The sequence below is a fragment of the Onychomys torridus genome, chromosome 14, assembly GCF_903995425.1.
Source record: "Onychomys torridus chromosome 14, mOncTor1.1, whole genome shotgun sequence".
NCBI classification, from domain to species: Eukaryota; Metazoa; Chordata; class Mammalia; order Rodentia; family Cricetidae; genus Onychomys; species Onychomys torridus.
Window position 1 is genome coordinate 67183178 of NC_050456.1, and position 17661 is coordinate 67200838.

General features: G+C 46.3%; 1 protein-coding gene across 2 annotated transcripts in view; it reads left to right on the top strand.

The window, feature by feature from the left end:
- The window catches only part of Tdp1 (tyrosyl-DNA phosphodiesterase 1), a 73315-nt gene that overhangs the window by 12755 nt on the left and 42899 nt on the right, over nucleotides 1-17661 (top strand). Inside the window, exons 5-9 of one of the 2 annotated variants that reach the window (XM_036206261.1) lie at nucleotides 2671-2767; nucleotides 7091-7125; nucleotides 11612-11704; nucleotides 15849-16016; nucleotides 16458-16536. In XM_036206261.1, coding sequence (XP_036062154.1) covers nucleotides 2671-2767; nucleotides 7091-7125; nucleotides 11612-11704; nucleotides 15849-16016; nucleotides 16458-16536 — 472 coding nt within the window. The remainder of the gene's footprint in view (nucleotides 1-2670; nucleotides 2768-7090; nucleotides 7126-11611; nucleotides 11705-15848; nucleotides 16017-16457; nucleotides 16537-17661) is intronic. The other variant, XM_036206262.1, reaches the window with a different exon arrangement.

Consider the following 17661-nt stretch of genomic DNA (forward strand, 5'->3'; position numbering starts at 1 on the left):
CAGCAGCTTTGACACGCAAGGGCTGGTGTTTGGTTGACTAAAAGAACATTCACTGTAGTTGCATATTAACAGAAAGCTCAAAATAACAGTAGCTTAATTAAAAAATAAAATAAAATCTTTGCAGCCTAAACTCCCAATGGTAGCTGTCTGTGGTGTAGACAGAGTACTTTGCTTTTTGTGTGACTTAGCTACCTACCTCTTCTGTCATTCTGTCCTGCCAGCCTGGTGCTCGCTTTCAGTCTTCAGACTTTCCTCACGGTCCAGGATGACCGCCTAGGCTCCAGTCCTCTTGTCTGTTTTCTAGGGAGCAGAGAGGAGAAGAGAGGACTCATAGCCCATCCATGCCACTCTGAGCTGCTCTGGCTGGCCTGAGTCTCTTCTGTTTTGTGGAATAAAGCCTAGTCACGTGATACTAGCCATCTCTAAGGCTAGATGGGTAGTCTACCGAGCCCACCTTGTCCTACATGAAATCAGGGTTTTGTTAAGAGAAGCGAGACTAGATGTATGGGGGTAACTTGGTGCCTGCCTCCAGCTCTTCCTGACAGTGTTCCCCGGGTGTTACATTGTTGCTTTCTGGTCATTTCCCCTTTGCTTCTCAAGGACCTTGAAATCAAATGTCACCTTCCACAGTATTGACCAAGTGTGGGCTATAATTCCTTTCATGCCTCTTATGGGTTGAATTGATCTTTGGATTTCTATGCCTCAGTACCCCTGCATGTGACTATATTTATCGGTTGAGTCTTCACAGAAATCTTGAGTCAAGTTGAAATGAGCTCACTGGGAGGCCACTAATCCAACATGCTGCCATCCTTATAAATAAGGAAGTAGTTGGACATAGCGACAGAGGATGAAGTCACAGGAATGACATCTGTAAGCCAAGCAATACTTGAGGCCCCCCAGAAGCCAGAATGAGTCTGGCCCAGGTTCTTCCTCAGTACCTGCAGGATCCTCTACCCGCAGCAGGCTGCTAACACCAGATCTCAGGCGTACTGCTTCCAGAACTGCAGCACTCCAGATTTCTGTGGCATAAACCATCTGGGTTTTGGCACTTTGTTACAGCAGTCTAGCAAAGTCAAAGGATACAGTACTGTTTACTCCCTTGTTAGCAGATGCATCTTGGGAAAGTCGTGAAGATACTACAAGGCTCAAGAATGACCTAAATGGTGACTTCAAGAGACATCCAGAATTAGATTGTGGAGCAGTGCAGGTGGTGAGGCTCTGCATCTCACTGTGCCCATGTGTTGCCCTTCTTCAGTAGACCACACAACAACCAATATGAAGGTGTGAATGAGCCCACAACATCTGTCCTTAATGCTTAGTGTTCTGATACTTGACTAATGGGTGACCCAAGAACACGAACATTTCTTACATTGCCCTCTGTGTGGTTTGCTGGCTGTCCTGAATCTCTCTAAGTAGGGAAGCATTAGGAACGCCCGTCTTCACGTATGTCTTCCGTTTGTCTGCCAGTCCTGCTAGAGTAAAGCTAGCATGGGTGGGAGGCAGTCACACAGCACCTCTGAATGGGTGTACCCTGTGGTGCTTTCCAGTTCACAGTTGGCTTCCGTGCCTTCTGCAGGATAACGTAAGTGAGGCTGCAGTTGTTCATCTTGCTTGGGTGCTTGTTGGAGATAACTATTTTTCTTGTTTGGGGAGAGTTGACATTGATTGCTAAGGATTAGCTGAACAAGATGAAGTGTCTCTTGAAAGTCTTTTTCAAGCCAGGTAGAGTGGTCTGTGTCTGTAGTCCAGCACTGGGGAGCCTGTAGAAGAGGCTTACCGAGTTTGAGGCTAGTCTGGGCAAAACATCGAGTTAAGGCCAGCCTGCACTGTATTAAGAGCCTGTCTCAAAATAAGTAAACAGAAAAAGTCTTTTTGATGTGTTCTAAAGAACATTTTTATAGGCTTTAGAATATGCAATGTAGCTAGGGCTCTAGTTCATCGGCTAACTGCCTGTTAGCAAGTCTGTACCTTGCTGGGGGCTTGGGACTGTTTGCTTTTGTTTTCCTGGATCTTGCACAGTACATAGAGCATGTATTAAATGCTTGGTAAATAGGTTCAGAGTAAAATATAAAACAATTATTGGTTTAAGACAAGGAAAGGAAGCATCACTATATAGCAAAGTTGTCTATGTTTTTTTTTTTACTAATTTCTTCACATTTGTTTATCTTGTGTGTGCGAGCATGGATGTGTGGGACATGTGCATGCTGAGATTCACTTGTGATTAGAGGACAAGCTGCAGAAATGGGTTCTCTCCTTCTACCATGTGAGTTCCAGGGCATCAAACTGCGGTCACCAGCCTTGTCGTCAAGCACCTTTGCCCTCTGAACCATCTCACCGGCTCATATCTTTAGTCAACTCCATCTGAAACAAGAGCACAGAACCCGCTGTGTGCTCTTTTGAACCAAGGAAGACCAATACTCAAGAACTTTGTAGCGCTGTAACTCGCCTGCATCAGTCACCAGGCTTAGGAACTAATGAGGGAGCACTGCAGCGCTGTAACTCGCCTGCATCAGTCACCAGGCTTAGGAACTAATGAGGGAGCACTGCAGTCGTACGGTAGCCACAAAGGTCCGAAGCGGACGGCAGGGACTAGGCCCCTTGTGTCCCTCAGTGAAGCAGGAAGCCAGCTTTGTGAGCAATGCATTTCAAACACTTCTGGTCTCTTCTCAGGAAGAAACCCCTCCTGCTGGTACACGGCGATAAGAGAGAAGCCAAGGCGCACTTGCACGCCCAGGCGAAACCCTACGCCAACATTTCCCTGTGCCAGGTGAGCTGCTCTGCCTTGACCTCATGCTCGGTCTGTCGTCGGTTGAGTCCATCCTCACCCTCTGGGCAGAAACCCTCCCTTTACCTTTACAAACAGACACTTGTCTCATCTGGCTCAAATACTCCCGAAGTAACTCACTCCGCTAGCAGGGACTCCCATGGTTGGAAAGTGTTTTTTCTTTGTCTTAAAGTCTCCCTCCTGGTGACTGCTACGTGTTGGTGCAGATTTCCTGCTCTCTGGAACCACACAGAGCAGTTCACATCGTGCTGGCTCATGCAGAGATCCCTACATCGGAGGTCAGCTGTCCTCTTCCCCTAGGCCGTGTCAGGCTAAGCTCTCTCCCTGTGTCTGTGTTCGGGGCAGCATGCATCCCCACCCTGACCAGCTAGCACTCGGTTGTGCTTCATTTGCCTTGTGCTTCTTGTGACCTGGGTTTCAGCATGGGACAGGTCTCCCGGATGCGGTCAGTGGCTTTGGATTTCTTTGCCACGCAGCCGATGACTGTGCTTCCGTGACACTTCTGACTTCTGTTAGCCACCAGCCACCTTCATTGTCCTAAGTCCCTTTGCACATCAGCCAGAGAAGTGGAGAGACCCATAGATTAAAAGCCTGGTAGGAAATGGAAAGGAGTCCCATGTGGCATGAGAGCCCAGCCCAATGAGGGGACATGGAGTGATCCCAAACTGGGACCAAAGCAGAGTGGAAGATGGGACACCAGAAGCCATTGTCCAGTTTCTCTCTTTGTACCATGCTTTCGCCCTATGCGCAGTCGTCAGCCTGCAGTGTGACTGGTAGATCTTGGGCTGTTGTTACAGCAGTTCCCTTACACACTACATCTAAAAGGATCTCTTTATTCCGTGTGTTATTTTGAGCAACAAGCAGGCAAAATGGGAAGAAAAGGAATTCCGGGGTTTTTTTTTTTTTTTTTTTTTTTCAAAAAGCTTTCCTTTCTGTGGAATGGGTAACTGATGTGGCAGGTAGAACACTCACCATTTCTGCCTCCATCATCGTGGTTACCACCATCCCTGAAGAGCCATAGTGAGACACAGCTACAGTTTTCTCTCCTTGTCCTCACTGTAGTAAAGTGGGCTCGAGGTTTCTGTTCTTGGACTGCGGAGATGGCTTACTGGATAAAAAGTACTTCCTGCACAAGCATGAGGACCTAAGTGTGATCCCTGCACCCACTTTAAAAGCCAGGGAGCTGCATGCACACCTGTAACCCCGGTGCTGTGTTGGGTGGAGAGAGCCAGAGGCTGCATGCACACCTGTAACCCTGGTGCTGTGTGGGGTAGAGTGAGCCAGAAACTGCATGCACAGCTATAACCCTGGTGCTGTGTGGGGTGGAGAAAGCCAGAGGCTGCATGCACACCTGTAACCCTGGTGCTGTGTGGGGTAGAGAGAGCCAGAAGCTGCAAGCACAGCTATAACCCTGGTGTTGTGTGGGGTGGAGAAGGCCAGGGTCTGCATGCACACCTGTAACCTTGGTGCTGTGTGGGGTAGAGAGAGCCAGAGGCTGCATGCATGCCTGTAACCCCGGTGCTATATGGGGTGGAGAAGGCCACGGGGGCTGAATGCACGCCTGTAACCCTGGTACTGTGTGAGGTGGAGAAAGGAGGACCTGCCTGCCTAGCTTCAGGCTCAGTGAAAGCCTCTTGCTCAAGAGAATCAGAAAAGGCAGCACCAGAGGTCCACCCCTGGCTGCCAAGCACACACATGGGGTGTGCACACTGCATGTACCACACACACATGTACACACCAAGTTTTCTGCTCTTAAAAGCAGAGACATGATGTCTGGATCCCTTTCTTTGCAATTTTCCTTCTAGGGTCTCTTTTCTCACTCATAATGTGGGAGTTTCAACTCACATTTGATTACTGTCCATCTTGCTCTATGTAATATCTATGTTTTGTTTTAAACAGAAAACAGTAGGTTCCTTTGAAAGACCTCGCAGCATTTTTTCTGGTCTAACCCAGTGCACATTATGTCACTATGGCTTCAAACCATGTGTTCTTCTGACCTAGCTCAGTGCTAGAGTGCTTGCCTGGTATCCACAAGGCCCCGGGTCCTAACCTCAGTATCACTAAGAAAATCCTCTTTCACAGAGTGTTAGTGGTTCATCTTATGCAGAGATATCTTTATGCCTTTGTTTAGCAACTACCTAAAATTCTGTTGTTTGCTCTGATTTCTGCCAACAGAAGAGGTGGACACAGGAATCCTGAAAGCCGGTGCTAAAAGTCTTCAGAGAGCAGCTACCTAATACCAGGTTCAGGAGAGCTGCTGCCTAGGAGTGGGATGGCCACTAGAGGGCGTAAGGGCACACTTGTCACAAACCTCTCACAAACCTTTGCAAGGAACCTTAGGCTAGACACCAGAGTCTAGTGGGAGACATGGGAGACTCCTGGCCCCGCCCTGACCTCCTGAAGTGCCGCTCCACCTTGAGTTGTTCAGGCAATAACATTCATCAAGGAATCAACCGGCTTATATTCAGTGCAAGGGGCTGGAAATGGAGGCGAGGTGGTGGCGAAGGGTCGTTTTGCCTGAGTTCTGCCTCAGCTCCATGCCTGTGTGCATGAATATGCCTGGGCTACTGTGACAACACTCCTGGATGGAGAACGTTTTTTCATTTTTAGACTGGGCAGCTTAAATAACAGACGTTTCTAGGAAACTGAGAATTCAGATCCTAGTGCAGGTCACTCCGGGTCCTGATGAAGGTTCTCCTCCCCCTGTCCTCACAGTAATCCCACATAGCAGGGAGGGAGGGGTGCACTGGCACTCTGGTATCTACGAGGACACTGATTGTATTGGGTCCCCTCCCCCCTTTCCCATGACTCTCTTTGGTCTTATTTCCCACCTCAAGTCCCTCTCTAACCACTGACACACTGAGGTTTGGGCTTTGACAAGGTAGTTGGAGGATGGGGATGGCACAAATGTTCATTCCATGATGCTCATTCTGGTCTTGTCACTTCCCATTTGTGCAAATCTAATTTGTCCGCGTATAAAATGGATTGCTAATGGCATTCATTACAGCATTTAGAAGAGTCGGTGCATTAGCCAAGAAAAGCACGCATTACAGAGTATCCATTGAAGTTGCTCTCAGCTTCGTTGTTTGTGCCTGAAAGCATGTAACGGGTAGCCAAACTAAATTTAGAAGCCAGTTCTCTTAACCACCGTTCTTTCCAGTTAAAATCAGCCGATAAAGTGATTTTGTAATTTTAAAGACTTGAGTACAGTTCATAGCTTTCTTCTCTGGCCAAAAGCACAAGTGCATGCTGGTCTACCCATGTCCCCCAAGCTGCACGGACCTGTCAGGAGCACCTCCAAACTGTGTGCTACCTACTTGCCCATTCCAGCCAGCCCTTCCATCATGTGGTGGGGAGAGGACACTGTGAATGTTCGCATGTCTGCATTGCTTGCCACAACCAGGCCTCCCCTCCCCCAGCAACTCTAAGTCCCGTGCCTGTTTTAAAGGGGCAGCAGCAGAGAATGTAAGTTTTTCCCTAAATCAGGCAAGCTGTGAGGCAGGATTCGAGCCCAGGTAGTGTATTCCTGAACTGGTCACTCGGATGGCTGTTTATTCCGTAACTGTTCTTTCCGGCATATTCTGCTTGACCAGCATCTTGCTGTGCTAGTGGTTAGAGAAAATGTTTTCCTCTCACTTAGGTGTAAAGATGTCATTCTGGAGTACAGGGTGGGCCTAACATCATTTGCTTCCAGCTTCTGCAGCCTTCGTATGAAATGTTCTCTTTTTCATTTAACATCATGATGTCTTCATGTCGCCACCACATTCGATGCTATTTTAATAAGTGTTGTTAAAACTGTGTTCACCTTTTTCAGTAGAGTCAGAATATCTCATTTAAAACTTTGTTTAGAATCACATTTATTGTATTAGGCTTTTAGCAAATAAAGAAATTAGGCTTCTCATTCATAATTACTGTAATTAAAAATGGAGTATGTATTAAATCATTTTGGATTAAAAAAAAACAGTATTTTAAATGAGCCTAATACAGGCTGTCTTCTGCCAGGCAGTGGTGGCACACGCCTTTAATCCTAGCACTCAGGAGACAGAGGCTGGAGGATCTTTGAGTTCGAGGCCAGCCTGGTCTACAGACTGAGTTCCAGTACAGCCACAGAATTACACAGAGAAACTGGGTTTCAAAAAACCACAAGGTGTTGTGGGTTGGGGGGGCTGTCTTCTGTTTGTCCAATAGAGGGCAATAAAACAGTTTTTTTAAGTTGGCTTGGTCCCCTCTTCTTAATTACCAGTACCTAGGAAGAGTAAATATTAAGTGAGACTTTTAAAATAAATTATTTCTTTTCTGTCCTAGGCAAAGTTGGATATTGCGTTTGGAACACACCACACGTAAGCAACTACTACAAAATGGGGAAGGTGTGATTTTAATTGGCCAAAGGATATGAGCAGGGAGCTTTAAGGCCCGGTACCAGGATTCGGCCCGCCAGCATGGAAGCATGAATCTGTGACTCAGGGTCTCTGCCTTTTGCTCAGGGCATCTGGTGTGGCTGCTTGGAAGCACAGAACTACAAACACGGTCTGTGTGGTCACCGGTGATTCTGTCTGTGTGCACAAGTCGGTGCTGAAGGCGTCCCTGCTTCTCAAAAGTTCTGTGATTTGGCAAGCATGAGTTATATTGAATAGTCTATTACTAGTCCCATTCTCTGATCAAAAGGAAACTAATTTTACCAGAGGTTGCCAGTTTGCAAGGCCTGTCCCAGCTCAAGTGGGCTCCTGAGATGTAAGTGGCAGACAGGCAATCCTGGCCCGCCCCTTCCTATCTGACACATTGTGCCAATGACAGCATGCTCGTCTTTCTTAACTTCCTTTTCCAGCAGTTTCACTGAGTCCTTTTGCAGAGCACTGTGGCTTTACGAGTTGGAAAACAAAACAAAACACGGTTGTCCTTATTTTAATATTTTTCTCAATCACATTTCTCTGGAAAGGATTTGTCAGAAGACTGTAACAAAGCCTCTTCTCTTTTAAGCCAGTGGTGGGAGTGTGGGGCTGGCTGCCCCCAGGTAGGAAGCCATCTGCCTGCCTATGACTCTGCTTCCTGCTGAAGCAGTGAGCTGAGATGACAGTATTGTGGCTGCCTTGCTCTTTGTGTGCATGAGACGGTTATTTTTGCCAACCCGGTGTAAAAAGGAGCCAGAGTAGAAGCAGCTTAGCCTCTCCGTGAAGCTGTAGGCCCACCCTCTGACTTTAATGCCCTGAGTAGATGGTCACATCGACAGACCACCCTAACTGGTAGCTTCTGTCCACTAGAGGACAGAGTTGGAGGATTGAGAGTGAACTCCAGCACCTGACTCATGCATAAAATACTCATTTGCTAGAGTTGAGCTCACAGGATGCCAATTTCAGCTCAGAATACAGATTGCCATCAATGGGGGCAGCTTAGCCATAATGCGGGCAGGAAGTCCTTGTCTCCCCCCCTTAGCTGAAACTCTGGGATAAATAGACCTTTGGTTCTAGCATGCCTTCCGCCAGCCCTGTCACCATGTGGGCTCTGGCATGATTTGTTAGACCACCAGTGCCGGATTTCTATGCCAACCATGTGGTCAGCACTGTGTAATGCGCTTTACAAGTGAAAAGCCCCAGCGTGTCTCCGGACTAGCAAGCAGTGGGCGATCTTGTGCCGTCATTGGTCGGTTGTAGTATCACTCCTAGGAGGGACTTGAGGGTTCAGATGCCTGCTCCAAAGCTGGCTAGGCGATGCTTCACTGTGAATGGAGCAGAGAGGGAGTATAGGGAAAGTGTCCTTTGTTTAAAATGTCAGAATTGTTTGGTCCTGTTAATACCATAGACCGGAAAACTAAGACCTAGAATGAATGAGTTGATTTTCCTTGGGGCTGAAAACAGGAACAGAACTCACTTTTAGCTTTAGTTTTTAATCTGTCTTGTTTGCTCATGGCTACAATTGACTTCATTATTTCCTTTGCTTCTTTATAACAGCTCACACATGCACATTCTGCAGGTTAAATCCAGTATTTCCTAATTCAGAGCAGCTACTAGAGTAGAGAGGATCCACAGTTCACATTTTGCTGAGATGTCAGTGTCTTGTGAAGGATTGAACTCACATCTGGAAATTTTGGTTGTTTATTATTTTGAGAATTGTTCATCCAGGGAGACAGCACACACATGCCTGTAATCCCAGCTCTTGGGAGGCTGAGACAGGGGATCAGGAGTTTACACGAGATCCCCACCTCACCGAAAGAGGACTAAAATTACCCATCAATACCTGGAATGCTTTTGAGTCTCAAGTCTGGAGGATGTTAATCCCCTCGTAGCTGTTCATCTTTTGGTGAGAGCACAAACCATAACGTGTTTGGTAGAAAAGGAGGAACCCCAGCTTGTGGTGATGAAAGGTCTTCCTAGCCTGGAGCTAACAGCAGTGACTGTGAGGCAGTTCTGGGGATGCCACACACCTGAGCATGCACTGACCAGGCGATTGGGCAGGTACCTTGTGCCGAGCACCTAGGGCACACAGCAATCCCAGGCCTGGTGTGTTACTTGGTACTTGAGAACGGGAAAGCTCTCTGGTTTTCCCCAGAGTTGGGCATGGTTACCACCGATGGCTCTAAGAATGAATAGGGAGAAACAGTGCCAGAGCAGCTGAGTGGACAGTGTCCTCCTCTGAGCAGGGGCCAGCCACAGCCTGCTGGGGCTCTCCAGCTTGCCCTTTTCTCACCAAGGCTGCATCTCCCACTCACTTTCTAGAAGCATAAAATGTTCACCATCCTACCTCTAGCCACGTGCCCCCCAACACAGCGCCCTGGCTTATCGGCACGTATGAGTTCAGCAATCCTCTACAGGCTTGTTTGGTGACCTAGATAATAATCCACTTTTCTCCAGCCGCCAATTCTGCACTTATAAAGTGAAAATTTCTTCTTGGGATTGTCTTGACACATGCTAGGGCATCCAAAAACAGTGCCGGGCATGGACGTACCCAGCATGCATTTTCTTGCTTCTTCATAGCACATCTTCACATTTAGGAAGGAGGCCCCACTGTTTAAGGACAGTGCTATGGGTCTGTTTGCCACCTACTGCTTAGGGACAGTACTGTGAGTCCACCTTTGTAGGGGGAGACTCCATTCCTTATCTTCCTATATTTTTAACTGTGACCTTATTAACACATGTACTGTTGTCTATGAAAAGATTAATATGTCTCCTCTTAAATTAATTCTTAATTCTGTTTGATAGGATTCACTGACATCGATACATGATTTCCTTGTAATTGATGCCTTGATTAATGGAAATATTTGTAAAGCTTCTATCATGAATCCCTAGCTAGCTTATCCTTAATTATAATCAGCTGCTAATGTGGCAACTATGTGTGTCAATTCACCCAGATTTCAGGGACCGTGTTTCATAACTACAGAGAAGATAGCTCAGCAGCTGTCATTTCTCCAGCCTTGCATTAATTTATTGTCTGCCAGCTTGAATTACTTTCTCCTTTTGGCAAGAACTAACTATCTCATTCTCTTTTCTGGTCTTGTTTTTTCATTTATTTATTTACTCATTCATTCATTCATTCATTCATTTATTTATTTATTTATTTATTTTCAAGAGGCAGGACCTTGGTCACACCAGAGCACAGTCACACAAGGTAGACTGAAATCTACCAGCCTAGACCTGAACTCATGGGTGCAGTCCTGCCTCAGCCTCCCAAGTTGCTAGAGTTACAGGCACATGCCCCACACCTAGCCTTTTCCTTCTCCTTTACATACCCCCTCCAGCCCAGCCTCTGCTCATGGGGTGGTTCATCTGGGGAGAAACAGAGGCCCATTGTCACATGTGTCCACTGAGTTACATAGGTGAGTAATAAGTAGCATTTGGCCTCAGCAGAAGTGATAAAATAAGCCAAGCCAAGCGTTACAGCCTTGAGAAATGACAATGTCGTTCTGGAGAGGAGACTTCAGTCCCTTAATAACTGGAAACAATGGGAGATAAAAGTCACCCAGCACTAAGTAACAAGATAAAGCAGGGCACCGAATGGAAATGAATGCCCAAGTGACTCTTTAGCCTTTACATTGTGGATGCTGATTTTTCCCAAGTTGGGGTTGATCCTTCATGGCCCACATGAAAAGAGGAGACTCGGGCAAACTAAACAGTTTACTAAAGCTCTTGTGGCTTCTCAAGGGCAGGCTCTGGTCTCTAGACTTCACACTGAGAGTTCTTGTATGTATCTTCTTTCCTCTCTCACTGGAAGTAAAGTTAAGAAAACTATGCTTAGTGATGCAAGAGGCCCAGTGGGAAGACGGGGCTTAGTCCAGTCTCACTTGAGTTCATGGAGGAAAAGAGAAAGCTTACTTCAAACCCAGATTCACAATGGTGACAAGGATGGCATGTGGAATACATGTGTGATCAGGACAGGGCATCTTGCATTCTTCAAACTGCAACCATTAGTAAGAAAGACATTCTATGTTTTCAGTATACTGCATGTGTGCACGCAGTCGCAGCCTGAAACAGGCTTCCTGAACTGATACCTTAAACCAATACCATGTATGCTTCCATTGTTGGAAGCGTGCTAGCCTGCTAACCAGCGGGAGGTCCTGGTCCTACCTCCTTTGTAAGATGCCTCCCACATGAGGCACTTCCCTGTGGTCCATCCTAGTGAAATGGTAGCCGAGGATACTAAGGGACCTGTGACCCCCAGATGTTCTGATCCTTTTTGGAGGATGGCACTCTACAGAAGGAGAGTTTATAATAATTAAAAGTTTGGGTAATATAAGAAGTTAAGAATTCCCCCAGCTGTTTTTCTTGCATTCTTACTAGAAACCTGTTTATTTGGAAAATTCTGGTCATACTTTTGTTCACCTCCCTCTCTTTGAAGGAAAATGATGCTCTTGCTCTATGAAGAAGGCCTCCGAGTCGTCATCCACACCTCCAACCTCATCCGGGAAGACTGGCATCAGAAAACCCAAGGGTTGGTAGGCCATGCAGTGATGGCAGGCCTTTGTGCTGGGAAAGGGCAAAGGCAGATGACATTTGCATTCCTTTCTCTTTCTCTCTCTCTACTTGTGCATAGAAAAGAGGCATACCAGAAATAGTCACGGTATTTTCTTCTGCAGTGCAAAGCAAATGCCCTCCCCAAGCCACACCTCCATCCCACAATCCTCTACTACTCCCAGCCTCCATCCCACTCTCTCGAGGTAGCTAGTGTTAACAGTGTGCTGCAGAATCGTCTATGACTATCACTGGTGTACTGGAATATTTACATGCAAGTGATTTGTAAAATGTATTTAGTTATTATAATATCTTTTTAGTCTTTGAAAGTTTCTCACATGCACATACTTTTTCTGATCAAATCTGCCCCTTAGTTCCTCCCCTGGGTACTCCGGCCACCTTCCCTCTCAACTCCATGTGCCACTTGGTGCCACCTTTATCCAGGGGAGTAGGACCATCTACTGGTGTGGGAGGGCAGGTAGAGAGGCGGGTTTGGTTTTGTTCTGTGTAATCATTGTGTGCATGTGTGTGCGTGAGTGTGGGCACATGTGTGCCACCACACACACGTGGAGACAGATGGCAACCTGGAGTGTCAGTCCTCCACGTCAGCCTTGTTAGAGACAGGGTGGGTCTCTTGCTGCTGTGTCCACCAGGCTAGCTGGCCCAAGCTTCTGGGGATTCTCTTGTCCCCACCTAGCATCTTGCTATAGGAGCACTGGGAATGTGGGTGAGGGTCACCACGCCAGTGTTACGTGGATTCTGAAGATCCAAACTCTGGTCCTCACTTGGACAAGTTCTTTAACCATTGTACCATGTCTCCAGCCCAAGAGTTTGTCTTTAAGAGGAATTTTTAGGGGTGTGTTCAACTCAAGTTCAGCTACTTCTTTCCTCCTTGGTGAATAACTTTAATTCCTTTTCTTTCACTGAAGTCCTTCTTGTACATCTCTGCCTTCCTGGGAGAGAGTTGGCTAATAGCCTGAAGACAATACAGGCATTTGTATAGCTCATTTCAGGATCCCAGGATGCTTTGCTCTGCCCCCCCCCCCCCACCCCCCACCCCACTCACATCTCCAGTGTTGTTGTCTAGCCTGGGCTAGAGCTACTTTAGATAGTCCTTCCTCTGCCCAGCTTTCCTAAGCCTCCGTGACCCACGGGATGAGCTGAAATAAGGAGCCTCCAGCTCATCCTCTGGGCCTGCATTGACCTTAGTGTGGGCTCGGAGTTTCTCATGTTCCTCTTAAACTGTGCTTCTCAGAGTAGTGTTATTCTGCCTCCTGTAGGATCAAGGGTCTCTGCCCTGTTGAAAAAGCCTTAGTCACAGGACTTGCTCTTCTCTGTCATTCTATCCTTCCCCCCCCCCCCCCCCCCCCCCCCGCACGCGCGCGGCGCGCACACACATACGCACACACATACACACACACAGCTCTGTAGACCAGGCTGGCCTTGAACTCACAGAGATCCACCTGCTTCTGTCTCCTGAGTGCTGGGATTAAAGGCGTGAACCATCACTGCCCGGCCTTTTGTTCTTTTCTTTTAAAAAAAAAAAATCTAAAATCTATTAACTAGGTTGTATAGTTCATACAGGTCAGACTCAAAGCAAGAAGATAGGAACTGTCCCTCTGGCTTGCTTCCACCAGCCACCCTAGTTCAAGACCCTGTTGCCCTCTGCTTTGTCTGCTCTTGACTCTCTGATGCTCTGCAGTTCCATGTTGTGATTAAAAAACAAATAACAGCAGCAGGAAACTCAAAGGGGGACTGGGAGTACTTGCCATTCACTCTTCTCACAGAGGACCGAGGTTGGTTCCCAGCTCCCACATGATGGCTCACAACCATCTGGGTTCTTTCTCCAGTTCCAGGGGTCCAACACCCTCCTCTGACCTTTGCAGGTACCTGCACACACACGGTGCACATACACAAACACTCATACAAATACAATCTAAAACATCTTTTAAAACCAAAAACCTTTAAGGGAACTTTTCACGTGCTGTATTCCCCTGTTGATAGTCTGTCTGCTCTGGCCGTGTGTGCCCCCTGCTATGCAGATGTTCCAGCTGTCCTTCTCAGATGTTGCTTGAACAGGTCTTACAATTCAGATCATTTGTTGGGTTCAAGAATTATAGCTGGTTGTTTTCCTGTGTCCTGCCTGGCCCATGGTCAGGACAAATCTCTCTCACCCACAGTTCCGCAGCTGCTTATAAAGTAATCACTCAGAGGCTTAATATTATTTACAAACTGTATGGCCTAATGGCTCGGGCTTCTCACTAGCCAGCTCCTCTAACTAACCCATTTCTATTCATCTATAAGTTGCCACACAGCTGTGGCTTACCGATACTTTCACATCCTGCTTCTCCCAGCAGTGGCTGGCATCTCCTTCCTCTCTTTCTCCTTTCTTCTCCCTGTCTATCTGCTTGAATTTCCTGCCCACCTCTAAGCTGCCTTGCCATAGGCCAATACAGCTTTATCAACCAATCAGTGCAACACATAGTCACAACATACAGAAAGACATCCCACAGCGGAGAGTTGGCTCAGCAGTTAAGAGCACTTGCTGCTCTTGCAGAAGATCCATGTTCATTCCCAGCAGCCACACCAGGCCTCTCACAACTGTAACTCCAGCTCCAAGGGAGCCGATGCCCTCTTCTGGCTTCTGTGGGCACCTGCAGCCATGTGGCACACACACCTATACTCGGGCACACACACATGTAAACAAATACATGGAAATTCCAAATTCTTTTCCCACCGTAGTGTTCCCATATGATTTCGCCAAGTATTAAGAATACCCCTTTTCTCAGTATCCTAGTTTAGGAAGTTATTTCCTCCCACGGTCCTCATCTGTCACATGCCTATTAGTGAACCTCTTGCTCTTAGGCTCAGAGGTATTGGTAGGAGGCTACATCACACATCTGTCTAGCCTAACTGGTCACTTTATACCCAGAGGCAAAGAAAGCCCCAGAGAAGTCATAGGACCTGCCTACAATGGCAAAGCCAATGAGAAGCAGCTGTGGTCCAGATGTGGGCTCCAGCCTTAGTCAGCCCTGTCCCTCCTATGCTAAGTCCCCCCTGAGGTAAGCAGGGAGTGAATGAAAGGTCACTCCTGGGAAGGCATCAAGCAGACATACATTCAGGAGCTCTCACCCAGCCTGCTTCCCATCCAGGTAGCTTGTAGCCCACCAAGCTTCCCTGGGGAGCAGCTGTGTGAAAGAGGAATCGGGCCATTTCTGTTTGGGTTTGTAGGAGAACTACAGGGGAAAGAGCCACAGAAGGAAAAGACAGTGACAGCAAATTCCGTCTGGGGTCTGACCTAACCATTGCCTCTTATGACTCCTTGCAACAGCCCTCTAGGGCAGAACTCTTAATCTGGTTTTGCCCTAGAAGAATATCTAGTCCTAGAGGCTCAAAGCCATACAAACTACTGTTTTTGTAGTCTACCTATATCATATTATATTGTATCTGTTGGGTTTAGATGTGGTTATTTTCCCTGTGTAGGCATGTTATAGAAGTTAGGGCAAATGCACATCACATGTGGTAGCATACGACTGTAATCCCAGGGCTCAGGAGGCAGAGACAGGCAGATCTCTGTGAGTTCAAGGCCAGCCTGGTCTACAAAGTGAGTTCCAGGACACCCAGGGCTGTTACATAGAGAAACCCTGTCTCATAAAAACAAATAAAAGGAGGGGGGAGTACATTGTTTTGGGGAAAAGGAATTTATGAAATCAAAGTTGTCTAATGTTTTATCACTGTTAAATGCTTAGGAGTTTGAGGCTAATGTACTCATTCTAGATGCCAGAAAGTATAGGTTATGAAAATATCTCAAACTACTACAGAATGTACATTATTAAAAAAAAAAGAATTTTTTTACTGAAAATAAACTTGCATATACATTTTTTTCTTGGTATAGATAGCTTTTGATTTTTAATTTGGCTAAAAAGCTACACTGATAAGGACATGATTTTACATAAAGAGATAGCATTCAGAAATAATTCTGTGATGGGGAGTCCTTGGATCAATGTGATCAGATCTGTTTTCCTCCTGCAGAAAATCCCTCAGTCACCAACCCCATAAAGACAGTGACTGTATTGTTATAGTGTGAGCCCCTGGATGTTAAAGGTTATTTTTTTCCCTTCTAGAATATGGTTGAGCCCTTTGTACCCACGAATTGACCAGGGAAACCACACATCTGGAGAGTCAAGCACCCATTTTAAAGCTGACCTCATCAGTTATTTGATGGCATACAATGATCCTTCTCTCCAGGAATGGATAGACACCATCCAAGAGCATGATCTCTCTGAAACCAAGTACGTGTCCCCTTGCCAATATGGGAGGCTGAAAAGGGACTCCTGAGTGGCAAGCCATACCAGTCTGGAAGGCAGGGCCTTGGGAAGGACTGGAGTGGTATTTGACTGTGCTGCATGAGAGGGTGAGGGGATGAGAGCAGAGTTGGTCACTCCACATCTCATGATTCATGGGCATCAAGGTGGTGGTGGATCTTAAGCCTCTCACAGGGGTGATTGTAGAATTTCTGAGTTCTTTACCTGGTACGTTTATGCAGGTATCCTGTTATTAACTGGTTTCACCAAAAATGAACTTCAGCATGGCAATTACTGTTAAGGAGGCATGGACCTATAATGAATAGGCTCCTTGAACTCTTCTGTTACATTAGTTTTATGTGTCTTCTGTGGGTTTGGGGTGTCACAGCACAGTTTGCATAATACTTTATTGTATTTTACTTTATTTAGTGTTTACCTTATTGGTTCAACCCCTGGACGCTTTCAAGGAAGTCACAAAGATAACTGGGGACATTTTAGGCTTAGGAAGGTAATAAAACTTTTATTATTTTAATGTTAAAAATAATAATATAATGTGCCTTCTTTCTCCCTTTTTGTTTATGATGGATATCTATTCCTAGGTCCAAATCCCAACCTGTGATATACAAGCTCTGTGTTCTTGACTTGTTCCTCAGCCTGCATTTTGTCAGCTATAAAATGGACAGATTTGTGTCAAGTAGTAAATGTAAAAAATAGTGTGTTCTGTAAGCAGGAGAACTTGTGGCCTGGAACTTGGTGTCCAGCCTAGGCAATAGAATGCATTTGTGTGATCACAAATGCTGCAGGCTGATCAGCATCTGCATTTTTCAAGCCACTTCTCATCAAGCTCACGCTGCATCATAGCTTGGTTCCAAGACAAGCAGGCAGATTAGAATGTATGCACTGAGACAGGAGTCTAACAGGGCTTTTTTCTGTGAAATTTCTCCGGAGCTGAGCCCACGGTAGAGAATGAGTCTGAGAGTTGTCTGTTCAGTTCTGTTTCCTACAGCATGCTGCAGCACGTGAAAATTGAGGTGTGTGTGTGTGTGTGTGTGTGTGTATGTGTGTAAATATTTATACCTAAGCTGTGGAAGGGACAGCGATACACATTAAACAAAACATCAGTCAGAATATGAGTTCCACTGGGGCAGGAGCTGGCCGCATTCTCCTTGCTGTCTGCTGCCTCTAGGTAGTACATATTTAAGTGGATACATTTTCCAAATACTTGCCCAGTTATTCCTTCAAGTTTGCATAAGTGTCAGGCAGGAAATGCAAATCAATCTTCCGCAGTGCTTTACGTGGTTCATATCCATATGTAAATATTCCTTTCACATCAGACAGCCACACTGGAGGCCAAGGACTTTGTGCCCCCACCCCGATCCCCCTAGGCCCTTGCATATGCTAGGCTGGTTCCTACGAAGCTGCACCCAGCCCTGAAGCACAGTGTAAAGGTGAAAGCAAGAAGCTCTTTTCAAAGGGAATAGGCTGGAATGTACAGTGGTTTAATCATATCAGTTTAGTTTAGATACATTAGACAATTGTGATTTCAGGGTAAGTTTATCTTGATATTTCTGCTAAGATGGGTCTTTGAAAATGTTTTATTTTGCTTTTGTTTTTAATGCAAATCAAAGAATTT